The sequence below is a fragment of the Podarcis filfolensis genome (genome assembly GCF_964270895.1).
Source record: "Podarcis filfolensis genome assembly, chromosome: 11".
Lineage (NCBI taxonomy): Eukaryota > Metazoa > Chordata > Lepidosauria > Squamata > Lacertidae > Podarcis > Podarcis filfolensis.
In genome coordinates, this window is record NC_139613.1 from 10794930 (window position 1) to 10818309 (window position 23380).

A 23380-nucleotide genomic window follows, 5' to 3' on the forward strand; every position below is an offset into this window, starting at 1 on the left:
AATAGGAGTAGTTAAAAGCACATAACTAAAAAGAGGCAGCATTTAGCTAAAAGTGTGCTGTGTGTATAAAATAAATTGAGGAAGGGCTATAGCTCTGTAGTAGAGTCTAGGTCTTAAATGGAGAAGGATCATAGGTGAGTTCCCAAAATCTCAATTCAAAGGGGTCCTACATTGCAGGTAATGGGACAGACCTCTGCCGGAGACAAGAACATGCTACCTATTATGTTACCTTGATAAGGAACGAAATGGAAAAATGCATTTTCTTCTAACTATAAAGGCTAGATTTTTTGCTTATTAAACTGTAAATCATCTCAGTCCTGTTTGCAGGACTCCTGTGTATTGTGAAGCTGTAAAGGGATCTTGCACATACACAGAGTCGTTAAAATAGGAAATCCTTGCCAATACACTGCACTGTTGGGAAATTGATTAAACATTGCTGCCTACGGTTTTGAAGCATAAGTAACCCCTGACTCAAAACAAGCTAATCACGGATGGAACTTGCTCAGCTTTGTGCAGGAACAGGTAAGATGAACGAGGGAGAATCAACAGGATTCAGGAGGTGGGAATCTTCCAGTGTTGGGGGTGAAGATGCAGCACAAAATGAGTCACTTTGCTGCTAGCTACAAATGCTGGAAGCTTTTCAGAAATACTTGGAAAGTCAGGATCAATGTGTTCAAGAGCTTGCTCAGTAATACTGTGACAACAAGCTGACTTGTAAAACAGATTTCTGATTGAATACACTGAACCCCTCGTGGTGTGCGATTCAACACTTGTCCTATAGTTGTGATCCAAAGGCAAAACGAGTGATGGGGCCGAGAGGCAGCCATGTTTATTGTCCATGTTTAAAGTGGAAGGGGCAGGAGTAATATTGTCAACAAAATGAGCGTGAAGCTGGTAGGAATCAAGTCTACCTTGTCACCCACAAGACTCAGTATAAGGCAGCTTCCAATGTCCCCCAATCTGTGGGGAGAACACATCTGCATAGCCCTGTTGACTTGCCTACGGTTTCTTTCTCAGAGATTGCTAGAGATTTGGGGTATCTGGCCAAATCCTAATATTGTCAACTTTTGTTTTGATTGCTCCTGCTTCTGCAAACATTAATGGCAGCTGGACGCACAGAAACTAAATATGCCAAGTTTTGTCCAGAACATCTCTTAAAGCCTCGTTTGCTTAGTTTCCATAGATCTAGCTGTAAGTATAGCAGGTCTCGGCTATGCAAAGGAACGTGCTGGCATTATGTACACAGGACTGCAGGTTGCAGTGAGACAGAGGGAGTACACCAATTCTTATAGCATACAGTGGTGAGAACGGGGAATGTCAACTGAATATATGCTGAATTATGGACAACCTTTTCTTTTTTAAAAAAAGAGGGAATGAAAATGCTTTTTTTATTACAAATAACATGGAAAAGCACAGGATATAGGCATTCATTTTGAATTGTACAACTAGAAGTGTTTTTAAAGAAAATGTTTTGAAGTCAGTCAATTTCACCATGCAATGTTCTTTATTTAAAACATAAAACTTTTGACAGCATTTTATTTTTAAAAGGAGATTTTGCTTGACCAAGAAAAGAAGCTAGGAAACATGGTATTCTAGAGTCGTCTTCCCCTCAGTCAGTGTACACAAGTAGAAGATGCTTTAGCTGCACTTGAGAGTTTTAAATGCAGTGAATTATAAATATAGATCTATATAAAGGAAGTTGGTTGGAGTCTAAGATTAAGAACTGCTGGCAAGGTACCTCCGCAAAGGATGGAGATCTGACAACTTCATGTAAGGTCTTGAGATGATGTCCGCTATCTTCTGCTGGTAAAGCTTTTCCGCTTCCAGGGACAAAGCGTATCGGCGGCGTTCTTCTTCCTTCTCAAGATCACGGGCTTGCTTGTTGTAATCCATCTGAGCATTGAGTTCCTCCTGATACACCTTTGCTTGCTGTGTGCGCCTGCAGATAACGTAATAAAGAGGGATGAGCGTAATCAGAAGCAGCAACTACTTAACACTTTTAACACACTCCCTTCCAGGGCATGGTCTGAAAGCACACAGCCTTTCTGCAGGCCATTCTCCCACACCCTGTTCTGTGCAGGACAAGAAGGAGGCTCACTCCACGTTCTCTTTTCCAGCAAACCTTTGAATCAAAGTGCATCTTTGAATAAATGTGCACCTCTGAATAAATAATGCATCCTTTGATGGATGCATTATTGTCCTCCACGTGACACACCTTGCTTTTCTATCCTTTTCATTGCCTATGCACTCCCTTATCTCCCCCTCCCCCTATTGTTATTGTACTCTAATATATAAAGGACCCCTGGACAGTTAAGTCCAGTCAAAGGCGACTATGGGGTTGCAGCGCTCATCTCGCTTTCAGGCCGAGGGAGCAGGCGTTTGTCCGCAGGCAGCTTTCCGGGTCATGTGGCCAGCATGACTAAACCACCTCCGGTGCAACGGGACACCGTGACGGAAACCAGAGCGCATGGAAATGCCGTATACCTTCCCGCCGCAGTGGTACCTATTTATCTACTTGCACTGGTGTGCTTTCGGACTGCTAGGTTGGCAAGAGCTGGGACAGAGCAATGGGAACTCACTCCATCACAGGGATTCAAACCACCGACCTTCTGATCAGCAAGCCCAATAGGCTCAGTGGTTTAGACCACAGCGCTGCCTGCATCCCTACTCTAATATATAGGATTGAATCAACCTAAGTCATACTCAGAGTAGACCCACTGAAAAAATCAGTGGGTGTGACTAACCTAAATCAACGGATTTAAATAGGTTTACTCCAATTGTGACTTGGCTGTATTCAACACACAGTATTGTGGTGTGGCATTTGGGGGGAAATGCTCAATAAAAAGGTTAATTTTTGAGGTGCATAGGTTTGTGCTGTGTATGGCTGTTATCCCTATTAGAAAATTTGTTAGGATTCTAAGCACGAGCTGAAAATCATCCTTTATTCTCTGACTTTGTTATTAAAATCTGTCCACTTTGGAATGTGGAAGGAGTTTTCGCCACATGTTCTTTTCTTATTGATGTCCCTGCAAGAAAAAGGGCTTAATTCCCAGTTTTATGGATGGAAAACAGAGGAAAGATAGCGAGACTCTCTAAGAACACTTGAACTCAGGACTTTCTGCACCAAGTTGCAGCACTCTCTCCCCTTTTAACCACTGCTACTTAGGAGCTTCAATGCCTCAATGTCTCTGGAAAAGATATATGAAAATGTGTTCAATTTGCCTTGCCTGTATAGGTTACAGAACTGAGGCTTTCCTTGCAAATAATTTGGGTGCAACTGGCATAGTTTGCTGGGTTTTTACTACAAAGGTATAACCAGCCCTGCTGATAGGATCAAGAGTGATTACGTACCTTGCATATTTCTCCTCTTCTAGACGGTTGAATTCTAGAATGGCTGCATTTAACAATTCCCTGTCCCGAATCAGTGCTTCTTGTTCTTGGGCATTTCTCTGCACTGGAAGGCAAAAAATGGAACAAGTAATTGGCCGATGCTGCTGCTTTTTTGTTAATGAATTATTACAATGCATTTAGTCTTTTGGTCGTCTAACACAGGGCAGTATCTGTACAATAAAGCCGGGAAAATAGTTAAAAACAACCATCAACATCAAAACAATCAAATCAATACATAAAACATCAGCTTTCACAGGGTTTGGTGGGAGGGGGTGCTTATCAGTAACCCAGGACATCACTAACATTGCCTTAGCTGCTAGTTATCTGTTCATGCCAGACAGGCCTTACTTAGGAGACCATTCCACAGGCAGAGGGCCACAACTGAAAAGGCCCTGTTCCTTATTCGCACCCTTCGAGCCTCTCTCAGAGGAGGCACGTGGAGACACTTGTAATGGGCAGTTATATTCTTGTCTGGAGTGGGAATTAATCAGGTATTGTGGTCCTGCAATGTATAAGCCCTGCGGGATTTGACATCTTTCCGCAAGGCCTGCAAGGCGGAGCTGTTCCGCCAGGCCTTTGGTCAGGGTTCAGTCTGATTCTTTTCTTTTTGTATGAGGCCTCCTAGCCTATTCACAGGTCCTTTATAAGACCAGTGGTAACAGTTGGCCCTGGAGAATATTAACCACTCTCAATTTTACCTGTAGACTGCCATCTGTCCAGATTTTAATTTGCTCTGAACTAATTTTAAGATGTATTTTAATTAATTGACTGCCTGTTTTAATGTTCTTATATTCTTTGTATACTGTGTTAGTTTTATGATGTCAGCCGCCCTGAGCCTGGCTCTGGCTGGGGAGGGCAGGGTACAAAAAAATTATTATTATTATTATTATTATTATTATTATTATTATTATTATTATTATTTCAAACCAGCACCTTAAATTGGGTCTGGAAGAGTATAGGCGGCCAGTTTAAACTTTCTTAAATGGATGAGTGGGTGGAGGGGAGGGGGTTACTGGTTTGTAGAAGGCAGGTTTTGTTTTTATTCTGTATTTTGTGCTTTCATATTGTATTTTTATGTTGTGAACTGCCCTGATATCTACGGATGAAGAGCAGAATACAAATTCAACAAATAAATGAAATAAAAATAAATAAATGACAAAAGCATTTCCTAATTAGTTCCATCCCTGTTCCTGCTGCTGTATTATATCATGGATTTTATTACATGTGTTTACTACTCTGGTAACCTCCCGGCAGGGCTACTGCAATGCAACATATGTGGGGCTGCCCTTGAAAACAGTCAAAAAGCTACAGCAATTGCAGAATAGCAAAGTGGGATCATGCAACACTGATCTTTAAAGCACTGGACTGGCTGGCTGCGAACTACTGAGCACAAATCAAGGTGGTGGCATTCTGGGCATGCATATTACCTTTAAGAGGATATGCGTATGAGCTGGGCTGATTCAGAGTTGGGAGGGGGAAATCCTTAACAAAATATGGGGCGGGGGCAGGCAATCCTATTTATGGGCTCGACTGTGCGCATTTACGATGGCACTGTACAAGTGCAGAACACGGTAGGCATGCAATTCAATGCCTTGAGAACCTCGGCTTTTGTTTTTGTTATAAAAGCCAAGTGTCCAGGCCCTTCAGAGTGTAAAATACAGGCTTCAAAGCACACAAACAATGAACATCTGGCGTCATCTTTGGCCAGGGCACAGGAAAAGCGGGCGAGGCTTTTGCTTTTGCCAAGGGTGGGGTTCCAGTTCTTTGCACAGCTCCTTGTTCCTGATTCATAGAAGCAGAATTCATGATGTGCAGATGCATTAATTTGCATTATTTATGCAGTCTGCAGAATTCAGGTGCACAATTCTGAGCTCGAGTCCTAAAGCTCAGCCTGCACAGAGCCCTGCTTAGTGTTCCTGCTCTACTGGCACAGGTCTCCTGTTCCAGACCCTGCAAGATAAAAGGTAAATCAGGCCCACGGATAACGTGTCCCCGACAGCCCCTTACGTTTCTCCTCCAGCTGAAGTCTCCTCGTGTCCATGACTTCTGTGAGCAAGCGGCCCCTGGCCTCCTTCATGGCCCTCTCCTTCGCGGCCCTCTTGGCCCACATCCGGGCTGTCTCTTCCGCCCGCAGCTTGTCCAGCTCTTTTTCCTGGCACTGTTCATCCTCCCTCTGCTGAGCCAGGTAGGCCTTAAACATCTGCTGCTCTTTCAAGAGCTCTTTCTGCAAAAAAGAGACGAGGAGCAAGTTGCAGAAAACAATAAATAAAAAGGGAGTCATGGCAATTTTGCAGCTTTATACAGTGGTAACTCGGGTTACATATGCTTCAGGTTACATACGCTTCAGGTTACAGACTCCGCTAACCCAGAAATAGTACCTCGGGTTAAGAACTTTGCTTCAGGATAAGAACAGAAATTGTGCTCCGGTGGAGCGGCATCAGCAGGAGGCCCCATTAGCTAAAGTGTTGCTTCAGGTTAAGAACAGTTTCAGGTTAAGAACGGACCTCCGGAACGAATTAAGTACTTAACCCGAGGTACCACTGTTCACCATTGATAATATGGCCATTGAGAACAAGCTTCAAAACCTAAGTTCTCATCATCTCCTTAATGGTAAAGGTACCACTGACCGTTAGGTCCAGTCGCGGACAACTCTGGGGTTGTGTGCTCATTTCACTCTATAGGCCAAGGGAGCTGGCGTTTGTCCGCAGACAGCTTCCAGGTCATGTGGCCAGCATGACTAAGCCGCTGCTGGAGAACCAGAACGCCGTTTACCTTCTCGCTGGCGCGGTATCTATTTATCTACTTGTACTTTGACGTGCTTTCGAACTGCTAGGTTGGCAGGAGCTGGGACTGAGCAACAGGAGCTCACCCCGTTGCGGGGATTCGAACCGCCAACCTTCTGATTGGCAAGCCCTAGGCTCTGTGGTTTAACCCACAGTACCACCCACGTCTCCTTAGCCTTCCCCAAATGAAAATGAGGAACATAAAAAGCTGTCTTGAGGCAAGTTGGACCATTGGTCCTTTTACCTCAGTATTGTCTACACTGACCGGCAGCAGCTCTCCAGACTTTCAGACAGGCAGTTTTTCCTAGCCCTACCTGGAGATTGAAATAAATCTTTTGCTTGCTCGCTTAATACCAGATCTCAGTGTGACCTAATGAAACTGACTGGCAGTAAATTCAGGATAGAAAGTAAGAGGGGGGAAGAGTTTTAAATATTGTTCTCAGATTTGAGAACTCATGCAGGTTGAAAATCAATATGATAACTCAGCACTGAGAACCTATGGGCTAGATTCAAACTTTCCCAACCATTGGGGGTTGCGGGGGCACATTCCAATGGTGAGCAGAGACAAAAAGTAAATAAATATGCACACTTTGTTTTCCATGCAATTGCTATTTGCACGTACCTGTTCCTTTTTTCTCCATTTCCCCAAGTCTTATTTCTGTGTAACGTGCAGTTAATTTCTCTTTCCTCTGATTTTTGACCCTTGAGAATCAGATGTATATTCTCAGGACCCACCTTATCTTTGTAATTGTAGGTTGCTTTAAACTGTTTTTAATATCGCATAATGTTGTATTTTACAGTTAATGTTGTGTTTTAATTGCTCTAACTTGCCCTGGGACCTTAAGCCTGAAGGGTGGGTAATAAATTGTGGTGGTAATAATGCTTGTCTCTTTTTTAAACGGAAATGCATTCACTGGTTTTCTGAAGATGATGTATTTGAAATAAATTGTTTCAAACAGATTATAGCCTCTTCTTTGGTCACCACCTCTTGTTTGTGAGTGGTGCAAATTAAGAACCACATTTTCAGCTCCTACCTCTGTTCAGCATCCATTGTCACAAGTGCGCACACACACCAGACATGCAGGTAAAAAACTCTCTCTCTAACAAACACATGCACACATGCAGGCACACACAACAGCATTTCCAGCCCCCTCTACTCTAGCATGGGGGTGGGGATGGCTAGAAAGATCCCCCTGCCTACAGAGCAGGAATCGGGATTTCCTTTGCCAGTCTTTGCACCAAGATCTGAGATAAGAGTAAAAGGCAGCCTTTCTCCCCCGCTCCCATCCCAGCACTCGCTGAGTAGGAATGTTGCCTTTTAATCTATAAGCACCAGCAGAGGACTTCTCACTGTGGTGCTTAGTGCTAAGGCTGGAGACATAGGATCTCTCTGTCTGCTCTTTTAAGGGCTGACCTCCGATCGCCACACAAGGACATTGGAGGACTGGCAGGGAGGCAGGGGTCACTGAGAGGTTGGGCAGGTTGGACTGGGCAGGCCAGATTAGGCCCATGGGCTGGAGGTTCCTCTCCACTGTGATAAATCCACAAACAAGGCTTGATCCTTTTTTTATCATGAGCCCAGGGCTTCCTTGGAAGTCTGTTGTGGGCTCCCAAGTGAAAAGGTCAGTGTCAGGGGACTGCCATCGGAATAGGGAGGGGAAGCTGAGGGGGAGGTGGGTTACAGGGAACATCCAAAAATCTTGCAAAGCAGTTCCTCTTCCTGTGGTGGGGAAAGCCACACCTCCAGTGGGGAAGAGGGGAAGGGACCAGAGGATGCTGCTGGGAGTCTCAGCACCGCTCCTGGTCAAGCCAGCCAGGAGGGAAGCACGCCTCTTCCGTCGCCCACCCTGCGCAGAGGTGTAAAACGCAAAGAAGGAAGGAAAAGGCTGGGGGTGACTAAGCTATTATGTTGGGGGAGGACCCAGAAACAGCCACTCCCGGATTCTGCTAGCGACTGAGGCAGACATGAACTTGTGGTACTGCACTGTAAATAGTTTTGCACCCAAATAAAACCTGTAAAAGACAGGTGTGAGTCCTGACTGGTTACTCATGAGCAACCACCATTGCCATCTGACAGTCAGCAATGGCAAAGAAGCCAGAAACATGGAATCTGCTGCCTTTAGCTCAAAACCTGAATTAAATACTAGCCTTACTTTCCTTCTCTTTTGGCTCTCTGTATCCTCCTGGGATTCTTTCATGATGTGATCCAGGATCTTCATATCTAAAGCCAGCTCCTCTTGCTGCTCTTCGTGGAGACGCCTCCTCTTCTCCTCCATGGAATCCAGCAGCATGTCCCTGCACTCCCTCAGCTTCCGCTGCCGCTCAATCTCGGCCCGCTCGTTCTCCAGTTTCATCAGCTGACGTTCTTCTTCCTACAAGTAGCAGCAAGAGAGACAGTTAACTCGCACCTCCCGCTTTAATGATGCCCAACAAAACAGGGGGGCTAGACTGGGAGAATCGCAACGCTACGAAGATGTAGCAATGGCTGCCGTCTTGGACCCAGCAGATTCACCTTACGCTCTTAAACCAGCTACGTTACCATCAGCTTTGCCTCTTCTTCCTTCAGCCGCCTCGCCTCCTCCCGCTGAGCGTCCGCCACAGTTTGCTGAGCTTCAAGGAGGTTTTTCTGGCTGTCAGTCCACCTTGTTCTCTTCCGTTCGTCCTCCGCTGCCCGCTTCTCCTTGGCCAGCCTGTCCTCTTCCCAAAGAGCCGCAAAGGCCGCCTCCTCCCTTGCTCGTTGCTTCTTGAGTTCCTCCTTCAGGGCCAGCTGGGCCAGCCGGTCCTCACATATCTCCATCAGATGCTTCTTGCTCCACAGTGTCCGTGCGTCCTCACAAGTTACTCTGAGCCATGGGTAAGGAGAGAAAAGGAGGAATGGAAACATGCTTCTGAAGAGGCATATGGAGACAGTACTGTGCCGTCAGGAACACAGAAAGCTGCCTTATACAGAGTCAGGCCACAGGATCACCCAGTTCAGTACTGTTTACACTAACAGGCAACGGCTGTGCAGGGTGTCAAAGCAAAATTTCTGACCAGTCCTGACTGGGAGATGCTGGGGATTGAACCGGGGACCTTCTGCATGCAAAGCAAGGGGCTCCACCTCTGAGTTGCAGCCCTTTTCAATAATGCTGATTCACATTACGGCTAAAAAATGCATGTCTAGGCACAAAACAAAGGCAAAAATGCTAGTTCTGTTGGTTCATAGCTGTGCGGTAGATGGAAGGCTACATAGCCCCAAGGCTTAGCTAGCGATACTTAGGGATGCCTGATGAATTAGAGTTCTGCACATTCCAATATGAACTGACCCGATCCACAAGAACCAGCCCAATGTAATTATCCTCTGGATTTGGTACTTCTCCAAATTCTGCAAATACAGTTCTCAGCCCAAAGAAATTGCCAAAATGCATAAGTATGTAGTTTTATGGCATGTATTTGAATACTTATTTTATGATCAAATGTGTTTTCGAATATAAAAAATAACAGCGGTGGGACCCCACTTAAAATGTGGGCCTCGGCAGTTGCCCAGTAATGCCAACCCCTGATGCTGCCCATGCCCCTCCATTTTCTAGGTAATGATGTCCAAGAGGTTTATCTGTTAAGCAACTTCAGCTCTTGACCTGTCAGATTCTGCCAACTTAGCAGAGAGGCACACTCAGGGAGGGGTGCCACCGAAAGCATTTTGCCTAAGGGCCCCAAACCCTGGCACTTGTACCGGACAAGAAGAACTCCCTCACTGACTTTTCTGCACCCAGAAACTCCATGGGTTCTTCTCCATATCGTTTCAAACTAATCATCATATCACATAACGCAGCTGGAGCAGATCTTTGTCAACACTGTGACAAATCTTCCTGATTTCTGGAGAAGGTGGGGCAGGGGAGTGCTATTAAGTGCCTGCTGCCCATCCAAGTGTAATTTGAAGGTGCAGCCATTTCGCTGCCTCTGCAAATAACAGTTCACTGCTGATCGGCTGGATACGCTAAAAAAAGGCATAATAAAGCAACATAAAGGTGACATGCTTATTGGCATTGAGAATGGATATATTGTACAAAAAGGAATGCCTCCTGCAAACGAAGGGCACGATCTATCAGAAGTTCTCTCTTTCAAAGGAGCAATAGCAGCACAGGAGCACTACTGAGCCATAGCTGTCAACCTTCCCTTTTTCTGCGGGAAATTCCCTTATTCCAGCGCCGTTTCCCGCTACTTCCCCGGGTTGTTAGATATCCCGTAGACTGTCCCCGGGACAGGTGAGGCTGCTGATCCCTTATTTTCAAATCTGAAAGTTGACAGCTATGTATTGAGCAAGTGTCATGTTGGCAACTGGGGGAGCAGCTGGTAAATAGGCTGGTTTGGGGAACAGGAGAGCAAAAGGGATCTGAGACTTTGGCATGCATAGTTAGTGCATGCAACCACTTGATGGTTGTTAAGTGTTTGCCACATCTGGAGAGCCAGAGTCCGTGACTCCTGATTTAGAGAGAGAAACAAGATCTATGGATAGTGGATCACTGGTTTAAACGGTCAAAGAGAACATCTGGAAGAGATCAGAGAGGAGCAGGGCAATGGGATGGCAGTGATAAAGCTTCTGCTGAATGAAAAGTGATCCATCCAGACTCTAGATCAAAATTCCCTTAAGAGAAAGGAGAGCACTGCTTGCATATCCAAAGCCGCAGCTTCTAAACCACATGAATGTAACAGACATTTCAAAACGTAGGAGTTAAATCAAAGCGTTAGCCAAGGCAGTAATTCATAATACAAAATAGCTCCATAACTGTTTGATCCGACCAAAATAAGTCATCCAAAGCAGCTTTTACAGCCACACATACACATCTGCTCTCACAGATGGCTGTTCAACTATTTCACTTTGCTGTCCTAAGCTTCTCTACTGTCAAGAGCTGTGAAATTTTAATGTTGCTTACGGAAGTCAGATGCCAAATTGGTGCCCCTTACCAGCATTTATCCATTTTTACGGGAGCAAGGCAGAATCACGTGTGACTACACTCTCTCCTTTGCAAGAAGTGACAAACGTTATGATAGAATAGAGGGAATGATATGCCTATATGGCCACTTTCAAGCCATCCAAAACATCTTTAATATACACGTAAATAAATAATAAATGCCTCCAAAGCTCAGATGGAGAGGCAATAAACTACAATTTCTATACAAGTCTCAGCAGGGGAGAGAGAGGGAAAAAAGTGTTGTAAAAAGAAGAGAAGATACAAAAACATTTCCACGTGATATATTTAAGAGACCCGTAAAACAATATTTCTCTCTTGCCACCCAAACAAACCATGTTCAGAGCAGCAAAAAGTATGACTGGCAGCCTCTCATCATTAGGGATGCACAAAGCTGTCAGTTTTGATTTCTCTCACTTTCTCATTTTTCTAGTCTTAAGTTCAGTTTACGCCATTACATCAGTTTGCAAGCTTTGTCTGCATTCCTCATAACAGACAGACTTTTACAAGTGATATCCCCTAATATAATGCATTTTTGTACATTTTCTTCACTAATATACACATTTTTGTTCACACTCCCCCCCCCAAGAACATGTTTTTGTACACATTTTTGGGTTGGAGAACTGCCCAGCAAAATTTGTTGAAGCATGAATTTCAAAGGATAGCCTGCATAAATGTTCAGGAAGTGCAGGTTTGGTATTCAAAACGGTTCATTGGTTTAGGACCAAACAGTGGACTCAGCGCTATTCTGAACACAAAAGCACGGCTCCAGGCTTTAACTAGTTTTGCTGGAAGATTAATCCAATGGTCTTCAACTGTTGGGTTATGACTTCTCATTCCACCACACTTAACACTCTAAATCAGGGTTTGCCACCATGGTGCTCATACAGTGGTGCTCCTGAGGTCCTCCATGGAGCCCCCAAAGCAATGGAGCAACCCTACCCACTGCTCCTTATGGCCATGACATCGTAGGAGTAGTTACCTTTTTCTCCTTTGAAAAGTACATGGATCTGAAGGAGGAAGATGAAAGGGAGATGCTCTTCCTTGCTTTATCTCATGCATTAAATTTATACGTCAGCCTTCATCCAAGGATCACCAGGGCTGTTTACTTCCCCTTTCAGTTCCATGTGCTTTTCAAGGCTCAAATTGATTTTACTGGCTCTAGCTTTTACCAGATCCCTTGAAAAGGCACTGTATGTGTATGAATGCACACACACTCTTGTTTTCAGCAGGGATGATATTGCCCAGATAAGAGGGGGGGGAAAGTGACCAGAGGCCATAGTGCCCACAGCACTCACTGAAAAGTCCAAATGGGCCCGCAGATCTAAAAGAAAACAAATTCATGGACCGAGAAGTTGTCTGCCCCCTCCCCATTCCTCCTTCCTGGGCTGCCCCTCTTTATGACCAGCTTACCTGAACTGTTGATCCCTTTTTTCCGCCACAAGCTTCCTCCGAGCTTCTTCCCTCTTGTCTCTCAGCAATTTTGCTTTTGCTCTCATGTTCACTCGCCTGTCCTCCATAGTTTCTCCCAGCGATTCTATTGCAGCTAGATAACACTTTTCCTCGGCTTCCAGGAGATCGCGAAGCCTGGGAAGGATGTATTAAAAATCAAATCACTGTCAACGGTGTTAAAACTGAACTGCGCCTTTTTACAGAACGTGGAAGAAAGAACACTTTGAATCAGAGAGAAAGAGCGTCCCTATCTCTAGAATTCTATTTAGTATCTATACGAAGGCATCTGCAGCAGTCATTAGGGGTTTGGGGGCAAGTTGCCATACTCCTGAACTTGGAGAAGCCTTGCCACTGTAATTCAAGCACTGGTTACTTCAAGACTGGGTTACTGCAACGTGCTCTGTGTGGGGCTTCCCTTGCACTTGATCCAGAAGCTGAAGTTAGTGCACAATTCTGCAGCTCCATTGCTGACAGGAGTGAGGCCTTGTAAGTGTATAAATTTAATGAGATAAATAAATAGTACTAAAGGTCTCATCTGTCTACCATGTGGAAGAGAATTCCTTATCGTGTACTCTGCAGACCAGGGTCTTGGTCCTTCCATTTAAAAAACAGGAGCAAAGTTGTGATGTCAAACCAAGTAAGGCTTGCTTGATTAGCTGAATTCTAGGGATGGCCAAAATCTGAATTTAGTGTCTGGAGTGGTGAAAGCGGGCAGGATCTATTCTTTAAGTATCCATCAGGGAGCACAAAGTTCATTTTGCTCATTTCCATTAAATCCACCCTCAATACCCACCTCTTCAGTGAAAACGTTGGTGTAACCACATACTTATTTCACGGCAGAGCTTACAGAAAAATGCACAAGTCTTTCCCACTTTGACCTCACAACAACTCTGTGAAGTAGGTAAGGCTGAGAGAATGCAACTGATCCAAGATCAGACAAGCACCCTTCGTGGCTGAGTCGGTATTTGTGCTTGGGCCCCTCTGATCTCAGATCATGCCCACCCTACACATTTAAAGCACACAGTTTTCCCCAAAGAATCATGGGAACTGTAGCTTGTTAAGGGTGCTGGGAATTATAGTTCTGTGAGAGGTAAACTACTGTTCTGAGGATTCTTTCGGGGAAGCTATGTGTTTTAAATGGTACTGAATGTGCTTTAAATGTACGCCCCATTCTCCATAGAAACAAAGCGTAAGTACACATAGGAACACAGGTATCCAACTTATACCAGGCCAGACTATACCAGGGGCAGCAGCTCTCGTGTTCCTGACCCTTTCGGATGCTGGGGATTGAACCTGAGACCTTCTGCATGCAGAGCAGGTGCCCTACTGATGAACAAAGGCCTTTCACTATTGTGAGACTGTACACTTCTTGGGAGCAAGAGACCTGTTTTACTTGCTGTGGCTTTCTGTAAGGCACATCAACTTAAACAGTAATAAAATGAAACCTTTCATGTTTATTTTGTGTTCTCCCCCCTCCTGAGGGACCAGTTTAGTAGCATTAAAGCAGCAGTGGGAACTCATTTTTTCAGCCTGAGGGCAGAATTCCCATGTGGGCAGCCTTCCAGGGCCCAGATGCAGAAGAACCAAGAGGCAAAAGTGAGCAGGAAATGAATGCAAATTTATCCTTTGTATGCCCTTCTCTAATTAAAGGCAGAAACCCAAGACTGAATCACCAGCTTGCTCGACTGGCTTGCTTACCTTTCTTTCCTCTCCTCTTGTCCTGCCAGGTAGGCCTGCATTTCAACATCAACCCTCTTCTGCACGATCCGGTGGAACTGTTTTCGCTCATTCCGATCCTCCCTTTCGATGATCTGGCGGCCAAGGAGATGGGACTTTGCGTACATCGCGGCCGCATGGCGCAGTTTCTCTTGCTCCCTCCAGAGGAGGATTTGCTTCATGGCATCGTTCGGTTTGGGAAACTTGGCCCTCTGTAAGAAGTATGCCTTTAGTAACAGGAATCAGATTTAGATTTTACATCAAGCATCAAGGGGACGAAGGGAAGCGGAGCACACTTCTTCTGTACGAAGTGGACGCTGCTTTAAAGAAATTACATATAAAAACATTATTTCATCCCGTGATCTCAGGGTTGCCAGGAACTTCAGCCACCAAATGCCTAGGTAAACAGGAATGCCTTCAAAGTCCTCCTGAAAGTTACTAAAGATGGTGAAGGATGCACCTCACACAAATCAAATGACGACACTGATTATGAGCACTATGTCTATCCCTGGGCTGACTCCAGGGAAGACGTGTACAAGGGACTGCAGCCCAGATCTCTGAATGTAAGAAAGTGGTCTGAACCAAGAAGCCGATGTCAGAAAAGAGAAGCTGCTGCTCGGTCCAGTATACCTGAAGGAGCGTCTCCACCTCCATCGTTCTGCCCGGACACTGAGGTCCAGCGCCGAGGGCCTTCTGGTGGTTCCCTCGCTGCGAGAAGCCAAGTTACAGGGAACCAGGTAGAGGGCCTTCTCAGTAGTGGCACCCGCCCTGTGGAACGCCCTCCCACCAAATGTCAAAGAGAAAAATAACTACCAAACTTTTAGAAGACATCTGAAGGCAGCCCTGTTTAGGGAAACTTTTAATGTTTAATAGGTTATTGTATTTTAGTGTTTTGTTGGAAGCCGCCCAGAGTGGCTGGGGAAACCCAGCCAGATGGGCGGGGTATAAATTATAAATTGTTTATTATTATTATTATTATTATTATTATTATCCTATTATCGTTATTATTAAAAATTTTAAAAACACCCAAAAGCAGCAAACTCTCAAGGCCACTTTAAACACAAGATAAATATATACAGAGAACGAAAAGCCAAATACTTATGTATTTATTTATCATGTCACCCTTCATCTGAGGATCACAGGGCAGTTTATGCATAATTTTTAAACACCACTTTGGAACTTCCTGCCTATTGATATCAAGCAGGAGCCTTCACTGCATTCCTTTTGGTGCCTGCTGAAGACCGTTCTTATTCAGATGAGCCTACTCAGGTGTTTAGGGACACGGATATGAGCTTTAATTTGCTCTATTCTAACTCCAATCTTTGCTTTCAGCTTCCCGCGTCTTTTGAATTCACGGCTGTAAAAGGACAAAATAGGTGACAATCTCATTGCTTGTGTGTGTGTGTGTGTGTGTATACACACACACACACACACACACAGAGAGAGAGAGAGAGAGAGAGAGAGTGGTACCTCTGGTTGCAAACAGGATCCGTTCCGGAGGCCCGTTCGCAACATGAAAAGCCCGCAACCTGAAGTGGGATTGAGTGTAGGTATGTTTGAACATTTTAAGGACTGTATGAAATGTATGTTTGTATGCTTGTATATTCACAATATGTGTGTATTAATGTTGAATTATTTTAATAATAAAAACTTTTCAAAAAAATAAATAAAATAAAGTGTCGTATCTGCGCAGGTGCGCGGCACGATTTGGCGCTTATGCACATGCGCGGAGCGTGATTTAGCACTTCTACGCATGCGTGAGCGGCGAAACCCGGCAGTAACCCTTTCCAGTACTTCCAGGTTGCCGTGGGACACAACCTGAAAAAACGTAACATGAAGCAAACGTAACATGAGGTATGACTGTATATATACACACACACACACATTCATATATATATATACAGTGGTGCCCCGCAAGACGAACGCCTCGCAAGACGAAAAACCCGCTAGACGAAAGGGTTTTCCGTTTTTTGATGTGCTTCGCAAGACGGATTTCCCTATGGGCTTCCTTCGCAAGACAAAAGCCCATAGGGAAATCTCCAGGACAGCGGGGAAGCGCAGCGCGTCTTCCCCACTGTCCTCGGACCTCCTCCGAAGGCTGGCGGTGGGGCGTAGAGACCTCCTCCCGCCGCCAGCCTTCGGAAGGCTCCTCCGAAGGCTGGCGGTGGGGCGGAGAGACCTTCTCCCCGCGCCAGCCTTCGGATGGCTGTCCTGAAGACTTGCGGTGGGAGGAGGGTTTTCCTTCCCACCGCCAACATTCAGAATGCTGTTCTGAATGTTGGCGGTGGGGAGGAAAAACCCTCCTCCCACCGCAAGCCCCGGGAACAGAGGAGAAGCGCTGCGCGCCTTCCCCTCTGTTCCCGTACCTGTCCTGAAGGCTTGCGGTGGGGAGAAAAGCCCTTCTCCGCACCGCCAGCCTGGCAAGCGGTCTCCATAGGAACGCATTAATTGATTTTCAATGCATTCCTATGGGAAACCGTGCTTCGCAAGACGAGAAACTCGCAAGAAGAAAAAACTTGCGGAACGAATTAATTTCGTCTTGCGAGGCACCACTGTATATACGCACACACACATTCTCTCTCTCCCTATATATAAATATTTGGTAAACCGCTTTGATGAAGGGTGTTCACCCCCACCCCACTTCCCACCCAGCCCTTTACAATCAAACGGTGCATAAATCTCATCAAATAAATGATAAATGGAATGAATAAAACAACAACAAGAAACAATGCATAAACTGATATCTGTTAGCCTAAAGCAACCCACATCTCGCACAGCGGGGCTTACATCCGACAGCGAAGCGTTGCGCTGACGGGCCTCATTGAGGACTAGTTCCTTGTGCCCTTAGACAAACAGCGTTCATTTTTTGGGGGGGTTGATATAACCCTCCCTATATAAGGAAACCAGTCCCCTCCGCGCTCCCCAATTCCCCCCTCAAAGCTCTACGGACTTACTATGGCGTAGGAAAACGGCTTGGGTCCCCGCACCTCCCTCACCACTCGGCTATAGGGATTCGCCATCCTGCCGCCCTCCATGCCTGAGGCGAGGTAATGCCGCGGCGGACGTTGCCGTGGAAACCGGACGCGGGAACGCGCGGCGTCTACGTCATCACGCCAGCGCCGCTCCGGCCGACGTTTCGGCGCGCAGGTTTCGACTCGTGGCTGCTGCTGCTGCTGCTGCTGCTGCTGCTGCGCATGCGCGTTAAGCGAAGCCGGGCTCCTTGGAATGAATGGATGGCGGATGAATGGAAGGGAAGCGAAGGAACCGGGCTGTTTTGCAGCCTAGGCAAGGCTAACTTATTTGCACACACAGCACAAATAATTGCGAGCTTCTGTTTGTTTGTTTGTTTAAAAAAGGGTGTCTTCTGTAGAAAAGTATGAAAGAAAAGCAATTGCAATGGAAAAAAATTGAGATGGGGACAATTCCAGTCTATGAATTACTTTGGAAATGGTAAAATCCGACTCTTCGTGACCCCCTGGACCAGAGCACGCCAGGCACTCCTGTCTTCCACTGCCTCCCGTAGTTTGGTCAAACTCATGCTGGTAGCTTCAAGAACACTGTACAACCATCTCGTCCTCTGCCGTCCCCTTCTTCTTGGGCCCTCCATCTTCCCCAACATCAGGGTCTTTTCCAGGGAGTCTTCTCTTCTCATGAGGTGGCCAAAGTATTGGCGCCTCAACTTCAGGATCTGTCCTTCCAGTGAGCACTCAGGGCTGATTTCCTTCAGAATGGATAGGTTTGATCTTCTTGCAGTTCATGGGACTCTCAAGAGTCTCCTCCAGCACCATAATTCAAAAGCATTGATTCTTCAGCGATCAGCCTTCTTTATGGTCCAGCTTTCACTAGGCAAGGCTAACTTACTTGCACACACAGCAAAAACAATTGCGAGCTTCTATTTGTTTGTTTGTTTAAAAAAGGGTGTCTTCTGTAGAAAAGAAAGAAAGAAAAGCAATTGCAATGAAAAAAGATTGGGATGGGGACAATTCCAGTCTATGAATTACTTTGGAAATGGTAAAATCCTTCAACATTTGAAATAAGAATGTCACCAGGCATTTATGACATTTGTTGTTTAGTCGTGTCCGACTCTTCATGACCCCATGGACCAGAGCACGCCAGGCACTCCTGTCTTCCACTGCCTCCCGCAGTACAGTTTAACAAAAGCTATTCTATATAAAGCTGCGCCCCTCCGGCCCTGAGTGCGAGGCAGCTTATGTGTCAATCACCTTGAACCCAGCAAGCAGGAATAGTTCTGATTTCTTTTAGAAGCATCGCAACTGCTGAAAGTCTTCCATCCATGCTATAGCGCTGTTTAAGCAACGTCAAGAGTTTAACTTTATAGTCCCCCAAAAATGTTTCCTCTTAAAATTGCTGCTCCAAAACTGGCCACATTTCCGGGGGGGGGGGGGGGACGGACGGACCTGTGCCCTAATAAAAAGTTTAACCAGAAAATGAAATAAATAAATAATTGCCTTCCTAAGGGGGTCCTTGCCTCAGAAGGAAGACCCCGACCTTGGAAGGAGGGCGGCTTTGGAAGGCTCCGTACCGGTCGGGAATAGACAGAGACCACACCAGGGTTTGAGAAAAAGCAAAGTCTGATCTTTATTGAAAGAACAGAGGAAAAAACAAACTGTTGCAACAGGGTCCCCGCTCACCTAATAAAACGGAGTGAGACCCCGACCAAAAGAGCTGCCTTGACTCTTATACCTTTTGGTTTCCAATACAGATCAATAACAGCGGAGGTGGTGGGAAGCGACATGAATGGCATGAAGAGGGGATTAACATAAGGTAAGTAGGATGTTCGTATAGTTAAAGCTATGGTTTTCCCAGTAGTGATGTATGGAAGTGAGAGCTGGACCATGAAGAAGGCTGATTGCCGAAGAATCGATGCTTTTGAATTATGGTGCTGGAGGCGACTCTTGAGTGTCCCATGGACTGCAAGAAGATCAAACATGTCCATTCTGAAGGAAATCAGCCCTGAGTGCTCACTGGAAGGACAGATCGTGAAGCTGAGGCTCCAAGACTTTGGCCACCTCATGAGAAGAGAAGACTCCCTGGAAAAGACCCTGATGTTGGGAAAGATGGAGGGCACAAGGAGAAGGGGACAACAGAGGACGAGATGGTTGGACAGTGTTCTCAAAGCTACCAGCATGAGTTTGACCAAACTGCGGGAGACAGTGGAAGACAGGAGTGCCTGGCGTGCTCTGGTCCATGGGGTCACGAAGAGTCAGGCACCACTAAACGACTAAACAACAAGTAGGATGGTGTAAGACCTTTAAGGTAAAGGGACCCCTGACCATTAGGTCCAGTTGTGACCGACTCTGGGGTTGCGGCGCTCATCTCGCTTTATTGGTCATGGGAGCCGGCGTATAGCTCCTGGGTCATGTGGCCAGCATGACTAAGCCGCTTCTGGCTAGCCAGAGCAGTGCACGGAAACGCCGTTTACCTTCCCGCTAGAGTAGTACCTATTTATCTACTTGCACTTTGATGTGCTTTTGAACTGCTAGGTTGGCAGGAGCAGGGACTGAGCAACGGGTGCTCACCCCATTACGGGGATTCGAACCGCCGACCTTATGATCAGCAAGTCCTAGGCTCTGTGGTTTAACCCACAGCGCCATCCGCGTCCCTGTAAGACCTTGGGAGGTGTCACTTTTGCTGGCGGGCTGGGATAATATGTGTTGAGCTTCTTATCTACAGGAAAAATCTCCATAGTTGCTGATAATCACCATGCAGATCGTGAGGCTGGATGTTGGGAAATGGCTGCAGTGTTAATGTGAGATCCTGCTCTGCATTGCTATCAATTTGGGTGTGATAGTCTGATGTTTGCATACTTATTGGAAAATAAAACTACTTTATTTGAGCCGGTATTTGTTTGTATTCATAGCATTATTTGCAGACCCAGCAGATGGCAGTGTGGTGGAGAGTGTTTTGGCAGCTACAGTTTGGATACATTCAGAAAATACAGCCTAGTGCAGCATTACATTTCAGTAAAGGTGCATTCCTGGGGGGAAAGAGATACATTTCAGTAAGGATACATTCAGATACATTCTTATACATTTCAGTGATAGCAAAAGGTAAAAAAGTCACAGCAAAATGATACATTCAACGATACATGAAAAAGACACAGCATACATTCTTATACATTTTAGTGATAGCAAAAGGTAAAAGGACACAGAAGACACAGCAAAGTGATTTATTCTCAAATGATGCATTTCATGTTCTTGCGGGGTTTTTAAGGTAGAACACTATAATTCTGATATTGGTAGGGTCATTTTCCTTTATTCCCCTCTCTGACCCTGACTCTCTTACGACAATACCAAACTGATCTCTCAACTAAGAGATTTAAATATCTGAACAAATAATAACAATCAATCAATCCACAGACATGGACTGCGAAAGAGTCCCTTGTGTTTTTGTTCGACAGTGCAATTGTGTACATGTCTTCTGTAATCCTATATAGTTACTTCTGAGCCTTACCTCTGAGGGGGGGTCTTACTCCCAGGCAAGTATGTCTAAGATTTCAGTCTCAAATTCACACTTCCTGTTTTTATTCCTTTTGATGGCACCCTCAAAAAGATACAGCCGTCTAGTTTATTAATATTACTGTGTGGTGCATGACTGCCATCTAGTGGCTAATTGGATAATGAATGTTCTATACGCCAATTGGAAATTAATAAGGGCTCTTTCCCTTGTCCTTCCCTCACAGTGCAAAAAATATGCAAAGCCTTTTAGCTGCTCCTGGTGTTATATTTTGAGCCATACCTGGTTATACGAATTCTAAGGTCTCATATATAAAAACCATATGTTCATAACTTTACAAGACAAACGCATACATAAGTATATAAACCATGTTTCTGACATAGTACAGGAGAGCAATCCTGAAGCCATTTTGACTCTTCCAGCCACCTCAAATATTCTCTGCAGTGAGGAAGGAAATGGGAAAACCTCCCCGTTGTCCGTTTGCTCAGAAATCCTGTCTTAAGGGCGTATTTGTGTATGAATAGGGTGAGCCTGTGACCTGGATTCAGGAACTGAGTATTTACCATCACAAAAGAATGGCCAGACTGCCCAGGTAGAGCAACCAGTGACCATTGTCAGGTTTCCTGGCAGACAGAATTCCTGTGGTAGACCTCCCTCCTGTGATATATTTCTGTTGGAGACCTCCTTCTGTGATGTATGTGTGATGTTTTGGAGGGTGGTCTTGGACTACAGGGCGGGCAATTTCAAAAGACTACAGTGGAACCTCTGCTCATGACCACAATCCATTCCGGAGGCCCGTCCTTATGGAGAAATGGGTCGCTGGGAGACGCGCTGTTGTGGGCAGGTGCGGGTGGCGATTGCCCGCTTCTGCGCATGCGTGAAGGCGGTCGCCGCTCCTGCGCATGCATGAACGGCGGAAAACCCGCCAGTTACTTCTGGGTTTGCCGTGGTCGTAACTTGGAACGTCCGGGAGCGGAGGCGGTTGTAAGTACAGTGGTACCTCGGGTTAAGTGCTTACCGTCTTTTTCATTCTATAAGACGCACCAGACCATAAGACGCACCTAGTTTTTGGAGGAGGAAAACAAGAAAAAAAAAATTCTGAATCCCAGAAGCCAGAACAGCAAGAGGGATCGCTGCACAGTGAAAGCAGCAATCCCTCTTGCTGTTCTGGCTTCTGTGATAGCTGTGCAGCCTGCATTCGCTCCATAAGACGCACACACACATTTCCCCTTACTTTTTAGGAGGGAAAAAGTGAGTCTTATAGAGCAAAAAATACGGTAATTCGTTCCGGAGGTCCGTTCTTAACCTAAAACTGTTCTTAACCTGAAGCACCACTTTAGCTAATGGGGCCTCCCGCTGCTGCCGTGCCACCAGAGCACGATTTCTGTTCTCATCCTGAAGCAAAGTTCTTAACCCGAGGTACTCTTTCTGGGTTAGCGGAGTCTGTAACCTGAAGCGTATGTTACCTGAAGTGTATGTAACCCGAGGTACCACTGTACAGGTTCTACTGTATAAGGGCTTGCACACTGTTGTTCTGGTTTCCTCTCCTTCCTCCCTCCATGGGGTGAGTGGGGGACCCTGTTGCAACAGTTTAATAAAGATCAGGCTTACTAGCTGCTTTGCTTCTCAGTGTTCTCTGGTTGGCCTCTGTTATTTTCTCCTTCTGATAGAGAACCTACTTAAGGACTCTATACGGGCCCTTCAACACTCCTATATGGGGAAAGGAGCAAGGTTTTTTTTCTTATAACAGTTTGTTTGTTTATTGTATATTTTAATTACATTGCCCTTTGAATATTGTGGGAATATAAGAAGCTGGCTTACACTGAGTCAGACAGCTGGCAGCAGCTCTCCCAAGTTTTTAATTGGGGGGCATTCTGGGAATTGAGCCTGGAACCTTCTGCATGCAAATCTGATGTGGCTACGTAACTCCAAATAACATAACATAACTCCACATTGTCGCCATTGGAACCATCTATGACTTTTCCTGTTGTTTCCCTTTACACATTCACCCTAAGGAATGCTTCTACATCTCAGTTTAGCAGCTTTCAATGGAGTATGCAAGCTTTTGAACTGTCTTGGGCAGCCATTCTCTATACATCTGAGAGTCACCCATTGAACTTAGTGGGGTTTAATTCTGAGTTGACATGCATAGGATCATGCAGCTGATGTTCTAAAATTAGCAAAGTGGCATAGCAGGCAAGTACAGTGGTACCTCAGGTTACAGACGCTTCAGGTTACAGACTCTGCTAACCCAGAAATAGTACCTCGGGTTAAGAACTTTGCTTCAGGTTGAGAACAGAAATTGTGTAGCGGTGGTGCGGCGGCAGCGGGAGACCCCATTAGCTAAAGTGGTACCTCAGGTTAAGAACAGTTTCAGGTTAAGAACGGACCTCCCGAACGAATTAAGTTCTTAGCCAGAGGTACCACTGTAAAGGTAAAGAGACCCCTGACTGTTAATCCAGTCACGAACAACTCTGGGATTGCGGCGCTCATCTCGCTTTACTGGCTGAGGGAGCCGGCGTACAGCTTCCGGGTCATGTGGCCAGCATGACTAAGCTGCTTCTGGCGAACCAGAGCAGCGCACGGAAACGCCGTTTACCTTCCCGCCGGAGC

At 45.7% G+C, this 23380-nt stretch overlaps 1 protein-coding gene and 1 long non-coding RNA gene across 2 annotated transcripts in view; one reads left to right on the forward strand and one right to left on the reverse strand.

Annotated features, from left to right (window-relative positions):
• The window catches only part of LOC310744522, a 260442-nt gene that overhangs the window by 61658 nt on the left and 175404 nt on the right, over positions 1 to 23380 (forward strand). The window lies entirely within an intron of this gene.
• CFAP53 (cilia and flagella associated protein 53) lies at positions 1486 to 17459 on the reverse strand. The gene is made up of 8 exons (XM_083575746.1): positions 17245 to 17459; positions 14273 to 14502; positions 12536 to 12709; positions 8713 to 9016; positions 8327 to 8545; positions 5398 to 5614; positions 3352 to 3454; positions 1486 to 1939 (listed from the first exon to the last, which is right to left on the reverse strand). Exons 1-8 carry the CDS (start codon positions 17323 to 17325, stop codon positions 1717 to 1719), a joined length of 1551 nt encoding a protein of 516 aa, XP_083431872.1. The 5' UTR covers positions 17326 to 17459; the 3' UTR covers positions 1486 to 1716.

Bases quoted from the DNA above. Each gene is read 5' to 3' on its own strand.
- CFAP53 (XM_083575746.1), bottom strand. From the start codon at position 17,325: ATGGAGGGCGGCAGGATGGCGAATCCCTATAGCCGAGTGGTGAGGGAG. The intron at 9,017-12,535 runs GTAAGCTGGTCA...CCCATGGCTCAG, and splicing joins AAAAGGGATCAACAGTTCAG to AGTAACTTGTGAGGACGCAC. The intron at 8,546-8,712 runs GTAACGTAGCTG...TGCTACTTGTAG, and splicing joins AAGAAGAGGCAAAGCTGATG to GAAGAAGAACGTCAGCTGAT.